Source organism: Aristolochia californica, unplaced genomic scaffold, assembly GCF_029961685.1.
Source record: "Aristolochia californica isolate CCGP_79_NKW_82.1479 unplaced genomic scaffold, dmAriCali1.0.hap1 SCAF_13, whole genome shotgun sequence".
In the NCBI taxonomy this organism is placed as follows: Eukaryota; Viridiplantae; Streptophyta; class Magnoliopsida; order Piperales; family Aristolochiaceae; genus Aristolochia; species Aristolochia californica.
Window position 1 is genome coordinate 25,921,595 of NW_027181804.1, and position 14,553 is coordinate 25,936,147.

Below are 14,553 nucleotides of genomic sequence, written 5' to 3' on the forward strand. Positions count from 1 at the left end.
TTTATTGCTCAAGAAACTAGACTCAAAGATCTTTAATTTGATATCTAATTTGACAAAAAAAAACATTCGATCTTGAATCTTTTTTTACCTCTTGATTCTCTTCATTTTGTAGTTTGACTTTTGACTCCAATGCAAATATCTCTTTAAATTTAGATTGAAATGAAATTTTCTCATTCTGAAACTCGACTTTGATAACTTTAATCTAAGTATAATTTTCTTCATAAAATATACTTCTTTTGAGAGAAAGAATTTGATAGATTTTAGACTTTATCATTTGGCCGAACTGAGTACTCTTTCTTCATTGGCCAGCATGACCATTGATCCTTACAAAATTGATATTTCCCTCTAGAAAACTCAGGTTGAAAATTGGTTTGGTAAGGTAGAAGATAAACTTATAGATCTTTCTTTTGACATCTATTTTCCCATATAAAATCGCGTTCTTGATGGCATAAAAAGTTTTCTGTTGTTGTTCGAACCTCTGTTGCAGTTTGACCTTTACTGCTTCAAATATCGATTTCTCTTTGTGGAAAGCTCTGATTGCCAAAATTATTTTTACGTTGGAAATGAAACTCAAAGATATTTCTGTCAATATATACTTTTCAATATTAACAGCTTAGGATGGAGTGTGAATGCCATGAAAACAACGGGTACCGGGACATAACAGAAAGAAAAAATATAGAATACAAACTAAACCTACTTGATATGATAGATCAGAATAGGATCATATTATCTTTGTGGGTTGACAGTGTCAAGTCACAAAACTTTTGATACCAAGCTGAATTTCTGGAAAAGAAAATTTTTGCTAACTTGATGTAATTTGAGTGCATAAGCCTCCATTCATAATAAAGGAAATAAGTTAAATCCAATTACAACTAAACTACCCTTATCCTAATTACACCCAAAGTTAAACACTAAAAGATAAGTCCTAAATCAATTGAACAATTGAACAACTGAACATGAATAGAAGACTAACATAACTAAAATATTTTTAAACTGAAACTCTTCTATGAGACCTCATTCCATAATAATTCTGTCTCTATAAGACTTATTTTTGTGAGATTCATGTGAGACTCTTCTAAATCTGCTCTTCAATAGTGCTGAACATACATTTCAGCCCCTTAGCCCCCCTGGAAAGCAAAAAAATGGTGATTTAACCAACAAAATTGTGCATACTAGGTCAACCTATCCACCACAACAAAGATTATTGTTCGACCCAGAGAGAGTGATAGGCCTCAATAAAGTCCATAAAAACAACTTCCCAAACTCACTATAGGATAGACCAAGATTGTAGGTGATCTGCTAGAGAAGGGAAATCATATTTGGCCAGCTGGCATATATCACATCCCACATGAAAACCACCCACATCCTTCCTCAATCCTGACAAAAAGAAGATGCCTTTACCCGATGATACATACGCTCAATTCTTCATGATTTGCTCATACAATATAATTTCACCAAAATTTTCAAATTCAAGTTTGAAAGCTTTAGAACCGTAACTTTGTCCTAAAGAAGTAAAACATGTGGAAAATGAGGCTCAAGACAAGAACCTGAATTTTGATGTTAACAAACTATTTAGTTAACCCTTGAATGAGAATTTTGAAAAAAAAGAAAGAGCTTGCAAAGTTTTTGAAAAAACGATTTGAATCAATGCATGGATTCAAACCCATCAATATGGAGGGAAAAAAAAGGAGTCAAACCCCTTTTATAGTAAGTTTTAGAAGTAAAAGTGGTGTTGAACCCTCCATATGATGCAATCCCATGAGGGAGATGGGCTTGAATCTAAAGACTCAAGCAACTGTGAAAAGAAGAAAGGATGTGATGCCAAGGGATAGGAGTTGAACCTTAATGAAAAGCAAAACAGAAAAAAAGAGTCGAGACCTAGTTACAAAACTTTTGGAATTAAAAGTGGTATTGAAGAGAAGATATGGAAGAGTCTTACATGACTCTCATAGTAAGAAGTCTCATAGAGAATTAGTATGGTGGAGTCTTACTGGAGTCTCACAGGAGGAGGTCTCACAGAAGAGTCTCCGTTAAAGGTGTGTTAGTTATGTTAGTTTTCTATTTATTTTTTAGTTGTTCAATTGTTTTAGGACTTATCTTTTAGTGTTTACCTCTGGGTGTAATTAGGATAAGGGAGTTTAATTGTTATTGGATTCTACTTGTTTCCTCTATTATAAATAGAGGCTCATTGTACTCATATTACAACAAGTTAGTGAAGTATTTGTCTTTTTTCATAAATTCATCATGGTATTAGAGCACATTATGTGAGTTGACTCGATGAATCCACAAATAAAATGATCCTTTTTAAATCTATCATTGCAATTAGTTTAGGTTCATATTCTATTTGTTTTCTTCCTTTCCTGTTCCAGTAGCCATTGTTTTCTTGGTGCTAGTACCTCCACACTAATCCTTTAATATTTTAACTTATATATTGATAAAAATATTTTTGAGTTATTTTAAAACACAAAATAAATTTTGGCAATTGGAGTCTTCTACAATATCAAAGGTCATATTGCAAGAGAGGTACAAGCAACAACAAAAAAGTTTCAACTTTTGAGGCATTTTATGACATAAAGAATGAGAATTTATATGGATAAATGTATGTCAAAAGATAGATTAATAAGTATTTTTTCTTACCTATTAAACCAACTCTCAATCTGAGTTTTCTAGAGGGAGATATCAATATTTTAAGAATCAATAGTCATGCTAGCCAAAGAAGAAAGAGCACTCAGTTTGGCCACATTATGGAGTAAAAAATCTATCAGATTCTTTATCTCAAAAGAGTATATTGTATGAAGAAATATTATATTTTAATTAAAGGTATTGAAGTCTAATTTTAAATGAGAAAATTTCATGACCATTTGATCTATATGTTACGAGATAATCGCATTGGAGTCGACAACCATCAAGCGACAGAATGAAGAAAATAAAGAGATCATAACAGATTAAATAATGAAACTTTTTACGTAAAATTAGGTATCAAATTAAAGCTCTTTGAGTTTATTTTTCTTAAGAACAAACAATTTGTGATTCCAATCTATATTGTATGAGATATTGATATCAGAAGTATAAAAGCTCAGTTCTATTGAAATCCCTCCTTTTTCCAATTTTCTCTTCATGCATTGGCGTGAATCAACTATTTTTTCCCCTAGAATCCTATTTTTTTGTGCCAAATTTCTCTTCGAATCAAAGAGTTTTGGTTAGAATGAATCACTGCATGATGTACTCGTTCAAGGTATCCAAAAATTTCATGTTTCAATGTTGTTTTCAAGTTCTACGTTTTTGTTACTTGGTTGTGTGTCTTACAATTGTGCACTCAAAAAATTGTGGTCATCCCCCCAAAAAAGGTTATACTTGGTCAAATTTTTTAAGTTCTACCGTTGAAGTCTCCCCTAGTTTTTTATTTTATTTTTAAAAGGTCATATTCTAGATTCGTTTGGAAGTATGAGTGTTGCATAGTTGTCTCCTTTCGATTAAAATTATTTTTCTCTAGTATTTCTTTAGTTTATCTTCTTGTGTTTTCATCACTTCAAGGCAATGCCTAGACCCACTATTTAAAAAGTATAGAAATGTGTCCAACATCCACCTTGAGTTAAGTCTTTTATTTTTCACCCAAGAGGTGATTTGTGTTTGAGCTACCCTTAAAAAGTCAGTAATATCTTTGTTAAGACCTAAAGTTGGATCATTTTGCCGCCTTTAAAATTGAGCAGAGTGTGTTTAATATTATGACCATTTATACTGGTATATGGAGTTTTGTCGTACGACTATGAGTGATTTTCTTCTCCTACATTGTGTTTTATCCAAATTGGGTCTCTATGATCTTTTTATCCGCAACTTGAAGGGGAGAAGTAAAAGAAGTACAAAAAAGAGGTATTTTGTTCCACATGTTGTGGTAATTTTTATGTGACCAAAATATACGTGAAAAGGGGAGAACAAATGATGAAGATTTAACATCTATGAAAAAGTTTTAGCCAATGAAGATTGAAGACTAAAATTGTAGAACTAGAATTAATATGGTGAAGTCTTACTAGAGTCTCACAAGAGGAGGTCTCATTGAACTTTGGGTGTAACTAAGATAAGGGTAGTTTAATTATACTTGGATGTTGCTTGTTTCCTATATTATAAATAGAAGCTCATTATACTCAAATTATAACAAGTTAGTGAAATATTTATCTTTTCAAAATATTCAACAAGTGGATTCTACCTATGTACTGAAGCCCACTATAGGAGTCAAGCTCATGGGAGGATTCAACCCCATGTGGGTGAAAACAACAAAAGGATGTGAACTCATCTAACAAAAAGTTTTGTAAAAAGCAAAGGATTTGACCTCTGTAGGTAGCAAAAGTCAGAGGAGTTGAACCTAGGGAGGGATTTGGACACAAAATCATATTGTAGGAAGAAAATTGACTCGAACCCAAGGCATAGGATTCAAACCCATACTGCAAAAATTTTAAATGTCTGACCTAGATCTGTTATTAGAAAGGAATTGATGGATTAGGTTTGTTGGTGAAGTAAGTAATTTAACCAGGGAAATCTCAATTTATTTGATTTGCTTTGCTTGTGTATTCATGATCTATCATGTTTCTTGTGAAATTGTCTGGAATGTGGGCGTGTAAATTGATAATTGATATATATATATATATATGGGTGTTTTAAGTTCATTGATACTTTTTATATGTATCAGTGGGTCTTTTATCGCCTTCTTGAGAATGACAGGCATTACCCACTTATCGCCCATTTCTACCTTTGAGAGTCGGTGCCCGGGTTGGGACAACGTGATGGAAGAGCTTATTACTACATATATGTTATTTAGTTCAAGCTGGGCTCAATGCCATTACCTCCTAGCTTGAGGGGGGTGTTGGAGGATATCATGTAATTAGTTTACATTTTCTGTTCTTTTCACTCTTAGTAGGGTGAAGGGTATACATGTAATATTGATACTTTTGATACCTATAAATATGACTTATGGGAGAGGGTTTGGCCTAAGTTCATGTCCTCTTCTTCCTCCTGTTTTCTCCCAATGAGTTCCTCTCTCTTTTTCTCCATGAGATAAATCCATGGAGTCCTGAAAATCAGTAAAATTTTATGGGAATACAATAATGAAAATGAAAGAAAGTATCCCTAAATTACAAAGCATTAAACATACTTTTCTGCTCATTGAATGTGACAATATACTCTACAATGATTGGTGCCTCTAGTGCCAAAGAGGTTTAGATAAATTGGAAGTGATCCATGAGGATATTTCTCAAGTAGAACAAGAAAAATCAACATCCTTTTCTTTGAGTATGAGAACTTTTAAATGAAGTCTGTAGAGATCATAGAGACCATGATTGAGATATTTAATGAGATACTACCTTTAGTATCTTTAGAAGTTTGCTCAAGTAATGCATGTCCAAAGTGACAACCATCAATGAGATTACAGGAGATTAAGTCACTTTTAAAGAATTTATAGGTAACCTTCTTACTCATGAGACGAGTCTAAAGAATATGAAAAAGAAGTTAAACTTAGGAAGTCAAATGCATTGTTGTGCAATGATAGTGAATTCTCTTCATGATTTGGATTTAGATGATGATGATATTGCAATGTTTATTAGAAAAGTCAAAAGATTTGCTAGATTCAAGAGAGCAAATGCCAAACTCCAAAAATGCTCAAACTAGCAAAGGATTAGAGAAGGATATCGGCAAATGCTTCAACCATGTAAGCAAGGAGAAAAGGGGGAGTAAGATGCTCAAATACCTCTAGGCATCAAACAATGCCAAGGAAACTGGCAATAAGGTATAAAATAGCAAAATAAATCCTGGAATCATGTTTCAGCCATTGCAAAGGGTGTCATGCTCAATGTCCTTCACTAGCAAGCTATTGCGCTTGATGACAATTTGCACTGGTGACTCTACAATTCCTTGTGCCAAAGCCAACATCTTCAGAAAAACTCCTTAATTTCCTCATCTTTGTTCGGAACTCATCCATGTCAACATGATTTTCTCTTCCATATCTTCGTTCAAAACTTTTTGTCCTAATCCTCCTCCTGAAGCTTTATTTATAGATGCCAATAATACAATAATTACAAGTATACCTTTCACCCTAGTAGGAGTGAATTAAGGGACAAAATCATAAGATAATTACATCTATGACACTCAAACTTGTGCATATCTTCTAACAACAAGAATGTTCAAGTCAAGGGTAACATTTAAATCTAAACGCAAGTTTGGGACATTCAAGGCAGCTTTTATGCCCATTAGTTTCATAGATTTAATAGTAATGATTGCATGTCTCGATTTGTACACAGTTAATGCCAGAACTAAGATGATGGGAACAAAAGTAAGAAAGGCAAATAGCCAAATGAAGACTTCTTTCACTCCCATATCTTAGCTAAGTAGTCATTATGGTCCTTAGTAGATGTATAATTCATTAAGGAGGATAAGCCAATTCACTTCTAGTCCCACTAGAGGCAATTCATGATGATTCTCAAACAACCCAGAACTATAAAAATTCAACTGAAACAAGAGCATATCCTCAATTTTAGAGAAAGTGAAGAAGATTTGACAACCCCATCTACAAAGATGCTTTGAACACAAGCTTAAAATAGACTTCAAAAAGCCTGAATAACCTCAAGAAACTTGAGACGAACAATTGATAAAAAACAAGATAGTGGAGGAAGCAACGTAGAGCTTGAAGAGCTCAAATATTAAAGCAATGAAATGGTTTTGCCAACATTATTGACCAACCATAAAGATTCAAAATCTAGCACCAACAAAATGAAGACCGCAAGCTCAAATCATCCACAACTGCAAAAAAGCTCCAGCTGAAAGAACTACAGAACTGAAATCGACTAGTTTGAGAAGCCAAACAGAGCTTGCATCATCTATAATACATGTGGGGGGAGACAATGATAATGAAGACAAATGAGTGATAAGAGAGCACTTTCCTAAAATTGAGTTGTTTAAGGGTCAAATGTTGAGCAAACAAAGTTAGCCTACATCATCTGTAATACTTGTAGAGGGAGACAATGATAATGAACGACAAATGAGTGACAAGAGAGGGCTTACCTAAAAATGGGTTGTTCTAGGGTCGAATGTCGGGCAAACACAGAAGGGCGTGTTAGTGCACAGTGAGAGTGAAGGGAGAATTCACTTTTTATAGAGAAAGTGGCTTTAAAGTGTTAGTCAACTTGGAAAGTCACGATGGAATTCACTTCACCTATGGAAAGTGAATCACCTCATTTTATTTAACAAAACGATGGAATACGAAATTCCACTTCTCAAGTTGGAATTTCACTTTCCATCGCTAGTTGCCTTCGTGGGTTTGTACAGTGCTCCTTCATCCTCCTTGCTTCCTTCCTTTTTCTTCCATCTTCTTCTTCTTTCTTCCTTCTTCTTCCCTCTTCATCTTCCTTCTTCCTTCTTTTAAAATTTTAAATTTTTATTATTTCATAATTTTAATTAGATTGATTGAGAAATTATGACAGTTATTATTGCTTAATAATACTAAGTAATTATGAATTTAATTTGTTGTATCAAAATCCAAATTCGTGCTATTTAATTCAAAATTTAAATTATCAAAATAAATTTCATTTAACTATTATAAAAATTATTATAAATCTAAATTTTAAATTATGCTTATTTGATAATTTTTTATTACTCTATAATTATTATAAAAATATTTGAAAATTTTATGATTATTTATCATTATTTTAAAATAAAGTAATAATGAAATCTATTCATTATAAAAATTATTATTTTTATTTAATTAATTTTTTATTTTCACTTTAAATAAATTTGAATCATTGCTTATTTAATTTATTTTTATAAATTGAGTTACTTTAATTATATAACATAAATGTGAACTGAACTCTTTTTTTTAAGATTCAAATTTATGTTATCAAATTAAAAAATTATTTTATTACCAGAGCAGTTGATACCAGATTTATGTCAAGTAATTAAAAGTATAATTTATAATGACTGATAATAGCATGAATGCCCTCTTTTCTTAGTTACTTATCATAAATCTATTTTATTAATGAATTCAATCTACACTAACACAAAAACCTACATTCTATTGTACTTTCTATAGCACCCTAGAATTCACTTTCACTTTATCTTTCCTTGGGTGATTTACTTTCTTAACTCACTAACACCTCCTAAACTTTTGAAACTTAACAGGGTCAATGGTGATTGAAAACCTGGGTTTTGGAGGGTTCGGTTTAGGAAGGAAAATATTTATGCCAAACCGCAACCACGGGTCCCCGAAAACTTTCCCTAACCCGACCCATGCCTCCTCTATCTCGGGCATTTGGTCAACAAGGTGCCTCTAAATCGGTTGAGGCTCGAGAAGCATTCGAACTCACAGATTCCGATTGCAGATAGAAGACACGATGCTGACTATGATACGATCATGCGCTTGCATCTTACTGTAGTTGGAAATGTATTCTCCTTCTCCAACAGAAAGTTAGATACTTGGATGTAGCTTTGTTTTGCCGGATGATGAAATTTCTCTAGTTAAACCAGACGGGTTTATTTCTTCATTACTTTCTTGTAATGGTCTCTCCTTTTATGTTCGAATTGCATCAATGTCCTTCATAAAAGCTGTCTGAGGACTTCCTGTTCGGATCTTATCGTATTCCACGGTTATTTCCGTTTGCATTTCCTTGATACAAGCTGTTTGTGGAAATACCTGCTGGAATTGTTAGCATCAGTACTGCGATTAATTAAACTAATTCGTTAATTTCTTACATTTAATTGATATGACACCCAATCTGAGTTCTGTCTGGTTTGTTGCCTGCTGATTCAGACCAGGCTATTTGAGTGAAACCTCTGATCAAAACCACCACATATTATGCAGTCTAGGGCAGTGAAATAGAAGATTTGCTCTCTTCTAGTTGAAATTGAAATATCTTGATTTGTTGAAGGTAGGTTATTTGCGTAGCAACGGAGCATGTCATATCTGAGAAAGCTGACTCCCTTAGCTTGGATGTGAATCAAGTCTCTATGATTGGAGTCGATCAAAAAATTTAACTATTTTCTGGAATAAAATGCCACTATCTTTTCGGAAGCTTATGTTGTTGCTGGATTTGCTGGTTAATCTCAAATATCTTGTCTGTTGTTTGACTAGCATTATCTTGGTGTTAGAAGATACTAATTTCATGGAAGAAAACTAATTAAACACTTCTATTAACCGATGGATATTTTGTTCTCGCTCTGCTTTAATTTTATCACTTATAATTCGTTAACATCACATCTGATGTTTAGTCAAACTTGATTTGGAATGATTTTTTCCCTTTGGTAACCCACATGCCTTCTGGTGCTGTTTTGCACATATATATTAATCATTAACCTTTTTGGTTCCTCTTCCTGTCAGAAAATCTTTGTAAACATTCAGAATAGATTATAAAGATAGAATCCTTGGAGATACTCAAGATCTTCAAATCTCTATCAAGAGAACACAATTTATCTCCTAACTTTTCCTCCCAAACTGTCCTACTTCAAATATTCTTTTTTTTGAATTTAGTTGTCATATGTGATGGATTAGTGGCAGTAGGATATTCTTCACAATTTTTTTTTTTTGTAAGAAACTGTTAGTTATTTTATTTTATATGTTTTTGTTTCTCTATTATTCAATGGCAGAATGTGGTTCTATCCATATGACCAACTAATTCTTTAGTTTTACAGAAATCACTGTTCATGTCTCTCAGAAAGATTTCAACTGTTTCTTTGCAAGCAGTTGACATCCCATAAAAAATCATGCAATTTAGAACATGAAGTAAAGCTCTGATTTCTGGCTCTCTTGTAGAAGTATCACTTTTGAGCACTATGTGGTGTTGAATTTAATTCTGAATGATTTCAAGCTGTGAATGTTGTAGCTGGTTCTAAATAGATTTGAGAGGAATCAGAAAATAAGACACCAAGGAAGGAATTCACATGGTTCTCCAAGGCTTTATTTGGGTTATAAAAGTGAAAGAGAAATAACTTGAAACTCAAGATTGATCTCCTTCATGTGGTCATGTTCTGTCAACTTCATCTCCACTCCATAAGGCCTCCATTGTTACTTCTTACATTGGTTTCTTTTTCCTAAAGTTTTTGGCCTTCTTTACTACCAGTTTGAGCTTGCATACAAGCAAGGAGATGAAGTGATTCTGAAGCATGGAATTGGTAGTGTGGAAATGGGACAGCCCTCATCCCACTCCATAAAATGTATCAAGGGTAACTGCATCAGTTGGATGATAAATTTTTGTCTACATTGTTTCATTTGTATGATATAAACTATTGTGGTTCATAGTGAACGATATGCAGAGAACAAAGGCACAACCAAGTAAACTGTAACAGGAGGTTCAAGGACAAGGTTCATTTTAGAACCTCTTTTTTTCTTGCTCAGCAGTCATCTTTTGAAATAATATGCCCCTAATTGCTGATGATCAAAGCATATATGGTAACTGTATAACAAAAATTCACACTTGGAGCTCACATGTTTGTAGAGTCTCTTATTCACAAAACTTTCTTTCTTCCTTTCTGTGCAACATATATATCAATCACTGATGCAGGATTTTTTTCCCTATGTATGCAACTGAAATTGAAACTACAGTCATGTGTGGTCTCATTTTTGGAAGAAACTCCTGTAAGTGTTTAATTTTCTCTACTTTGCACAAAATAAGATTTCTATTGGTGAAAGCTGTAGATTTCTTTGTTTGGTAGCTTCACTGCCCAAAGCAAATTGTAAGCTGTATTTCTCAGTGCTCATTGCTTCTCCAAGAGTTGAATGTGAAATCCATGTGGAAATGTCAAACCAGGCGTTCTAACCATGTCTCCACCTTTGATCGGCCTCCACCTGACATATAAGAAATCAGATTTCGGAAGTGTTAGTCTCTCTCTCTCTCTCTCTCTCTCTCCTAGGACATTTGTGTAATTGAAATTTTACCTGTACTTGGTGACTAAGCAGTGCAGGAAAACAGCCATTTGCAGTTTGGTGAAATCTGTTCCTACACAGAATCTCATGCCACCACCGAAAGCCATGAAATGCTTGGATGCACCATTTGTTTCTGTTCCCTGTAAAATATTTATAATCTGATTAAAGAACTTCCATGGCGGTCACATGATAGGAAGAAAAACAGTTGTTCCTTTCCATTTGAACTGTCAACTGCAGGACCCACCTCCCATCGCGATGGGTTGAATACAAGCGGGTCTTTATACGTGTCTGGATTCAAGTGGACAGCTGGAGGACAGACCATAACAGCCCAGCCTGCGGGAATTGTAAATCCTGCTTGAATGAAATACAAGACAAATCTCAGTACTGAAGGGCGGTCGTATTATAAGAGAAATAATAGAGGATGGAAGCGCGTACCCTTTATTTGAATATCCTGCAATGTCTTTCTGAATATGCCTGGAACTATATTTGCCAGCCTAACTGTTTCATTGATAACCTGCAATTTTGACCCATAAATCTATAAATCTCAGAAACTGACGGGAAAAGCAAGCCGGAGCCGGCGTCTGGCAACGCCATTGACCTCACCTGTGCTGTAAAAGTCAGCGATTTGTACTCTTTCCATGTAAGTCCGGAATCTGGGTTCTCTCTCTTCCGGCGAATTGTCTCATGTTCCTCCTGATTTAACATCATTGTTTGTTCGAAAGTTAGTAGGTGATATTGTAATGAAAAAGAAAAAAAGAAAACAAATGTTGAATACCGTTAAGAGCTCCAGAACAGAGGGATTTTCCGTCAAGAACTTTACTGTTGCAGTTAAAGCCAGAGAAGTAGTCTCAAAGCTTGCAAAGAGCAGCACAAACATCAAATCCAGGGCAATTGCTTCGGTCAGAACTGTTCTTTCTTTCTTCAACTCTTGCACAACATAGTCAAAGAAATCCCCATACTGCTTATCAGGGGTGGCTAGCCTCTCAGCCAACTTGGCCTTCAGCATGTTCATGGCGTTCTTGCGCCCCTGAAATCAGAAAGGCCCTGCACTTTTCAATTATAATAGAAAAGAAAAATCGTTTATTAGATTTGAATTTGGAGAAATTTTGTAGCTACCTGTAAGCATTTGTGGTAAGCAGTGCCGGGGATGTCCAATGGAAAGGAGATCAAACCCTGGATGAAAGCGACGAAATTCGCCCTCAGATTCTCTGATGATGTGGCTGGATCGTAACTGATCAGCTTCTTGGCAGTCAGATCAAATATCATCTGGAAGAGAAGAAACAAGATTATTGTTCAGCATTGACTTCAATGAATTAGATTTTCAAGACATGGTAAGCGAGTTAGTTTGGAAATTTACGGTTGCAGTGGCTTCTTTCAACTCGACAGTCGATTGTCTTGACCATTCGGATAAATTTCTCTGCGCTGTCTTCTCTATCTCAGGAAGGAGTTTCTCTTTCAGGCTTTCAGGGCCAAACAGGTTCAAGACCATATTCTTGAGATACTTGTACATGAAACCGTGCAGAGATCCTACATTCTGACGACCGAAGATCTCCGTGAAGGTGTCAGGGTACCAGCTCTGAAATAATCGACCTTCCTGTTGGAAAACATAATGATTGAACTCAGGGTCAGTCGATACAACCACTGGCCTTCCCACCAAGCTGGTTTTGAACACCGGGCCATATCTGAAAAAGGGTACATTGAACCAGGTAAGTCAGAATAAAGTTAAGTCTCTGCAGGAAAAAGTTATGATCTGTTTGTCAGGTGACTGCGCCGTCCAACCTTTTCATTCTTTCTCTGACGAATGGAGGAACATCTGAAGAGTCGTTGGGTGCAAAGAAGTGGAGAGTTTCTCCCAGAAGTGGCAGACCCATGGAACCAGGAGGGAGCCTCCCACTGGATCTTGGATTCCTCCATCTGTAAATCCAGTGAGTGACACATATAACAAGAAAGGCTCCAATGCAGAAACCAACTGACATTGTAGGAGTGGTCAAACAAAAATCTGTTTTGCAGGAATGGAAGGTATAGGGGCACTCCCAGAGGACGCAATGAGAACTAGAAGCAGTGGAGATGAAGTGAGGAGACTGCTGTCATGTGTCCATACCAACAACGCGTGAAGAGTGTTCTACTTATAGGGAGAGAGAAGCCTATTTGCAACTTGTCTAACTGGTATAATTCATCGCCCTTGACTCTTTTTGAGTTTTGTTTTTATCTAGTTGTGCTGCAGAGAAAGCTGGACAAGTGGTTGGAGATAAGAAATAGAAAGAATATTTCGTTCCAGTCCAGACTACTTAATGTCCCTTCGTCAACCCAGTTTATTAAAATGTGGACGGAAGCTTAACAAGCTCACCATGAACACGACATGTTGCTTGCAGGATGCTTCCTGATTCCTTCAGTTGTTAGCCAGCTTGTCGGGGTCTGAGTTTACTGAGCCCCACGTCCGCATCGATTTTTAAATCGGAAACAATGGCGCCCCATTCGGCCCTTCTCAGGTTTTGGTTTTCAATCATCCTTGCTGCACTTCTTTTGGCTTTGGATGAAAGAGAAAATTCGTCCTCCCTAGATTTGAGAAGATAAGAAAGCTCACAAGGATTTGAGATCAATGTGCAATCTTCAATGCAGGATAAAATACTTCAATTCGTGGGCTTCACCAATCATTTTGGATCTTTGCAAGATCCAAGCTAAATACTATAAGAATCTAGATGAGGATGGGTCAACAAGGGAGGATTGCCATTTGCCAATCCTGTTTTGTTCTAGATTTTTTCCCCTATGACGAGTGACTCTGGAGACTAAATCTAAAAGAGCTATGACCTCGATGTTAATCCCTTCAATGGCTTAGGTTCTATTCATTCACTGTAACTAAAATTTGTTTCTTCTGCAGCCCCATCGGGAAGAGGTGAACATAGAGATGCAAGAGCTCCGCCACATTTCGAGATCAGTGTAATTTCATTGAGCTTTGCCAATTTCAGGTCTCAGTAGTCTAAAGAGGTGAAGGCCGGGCAGTTTCTCTTTGACTGAAAGATGACTTCTCTTGGTAAAGAAAAGGGCTCTTGGTTCTGTAAAGTGATAGGGTACCCTAAGGCCCTTAGTTTGAGACTTCTCTTACCATCGTCCATGGCGGAGTTGGTCAAACACCCTAAAAGCTAATGACATAGAAAGCTTAACTACTAGGAAAGGGATTACAGAGGTCTCCTCAAAGGGTTACAGGGGAGACAGCTCATCATCTATTCAGGCAAGTTCCCAAGAAGGGAGAATATAAAATTGTAACTCTTTTATTGAGCTACAACCACTAAGGAACATTTCTTATTTCTTTATGGGACGTTTGAATGCCCAACAAGCTAGGTGACTATCTCACGTGTATGGTGTTTGAACTTCTTTATGGTCATGACTACATGGTACGCCTTCATGGTGTCAATCTTGTTTATGAGAATTCCTTCATGATTCAACCTGATTTATGCAATTTAGTTCTGATTATAGTCTTGAACATTACTATTATTATCGGGGTTAGAGACGGCTAACTCATTGAACAAAGTTTCACTAAAACTGTAATTCTCTCTAGTTTTAAATCTCAAAATTTTTGAGTGGCTATCTGTGATCTACACATGATCATGGAAGCTGCATAGGCTATACTTTGAACAATGCCCAAGAGGTTGCTCCCA

General features: G+C 35.6%; 1 protein-coding gene and 1 long non-coding RNA gene across 2 annotated transcripts; one reads left to right on the plus strand and one right to left on the minus strand.

The window, feature by feature from the left end:
• Positions 1 to 10,728: 10,728 nt before the first annotated feature.
• LOC137948317 (cytochrome P450 87A3) lies at positions 10,729 to 12,873 on the minus strand. The gene is made up of 9 exons (XM_068794360.1): positions 12,677 to 12,873; positions 12,255 to 12,579; positions 12,014 to 12,163; positions 11,673 to 11,924; positions 11,501 to 11,590; positions 11,333 to 11,411; positions 11,142 to 11,248; positions 10,910 to 11,037; positions 10,729 to 10,819 (listed from the first exon to the last, which is right to left on the minus strand). The coding sequence occupies exons 1-9, from the start codon at positions 12,871 to 12,873 to the stop codon at positions 10,729 to 10,731; spliced, it is 1,419 nt and encodes a 472-aa protein (XP_068650461.1).
• On the plus strand, positions 12,141 to 14,284 carry LOC137948318 (uncharacterized). Its single transcript, XR_011111621.1, has 4 exons — positions 12,141 to 12,228; positions 12,338 to 13,063; positions 13,270 to 13,386; positions 13,776 to 14,284. It is a non-coding gene; the product is annotated as an uncharacterized lncRNA (long non-coding RNA).
• Positions 14,285 to 14,553: the final 269 nt, after the last annotated feature.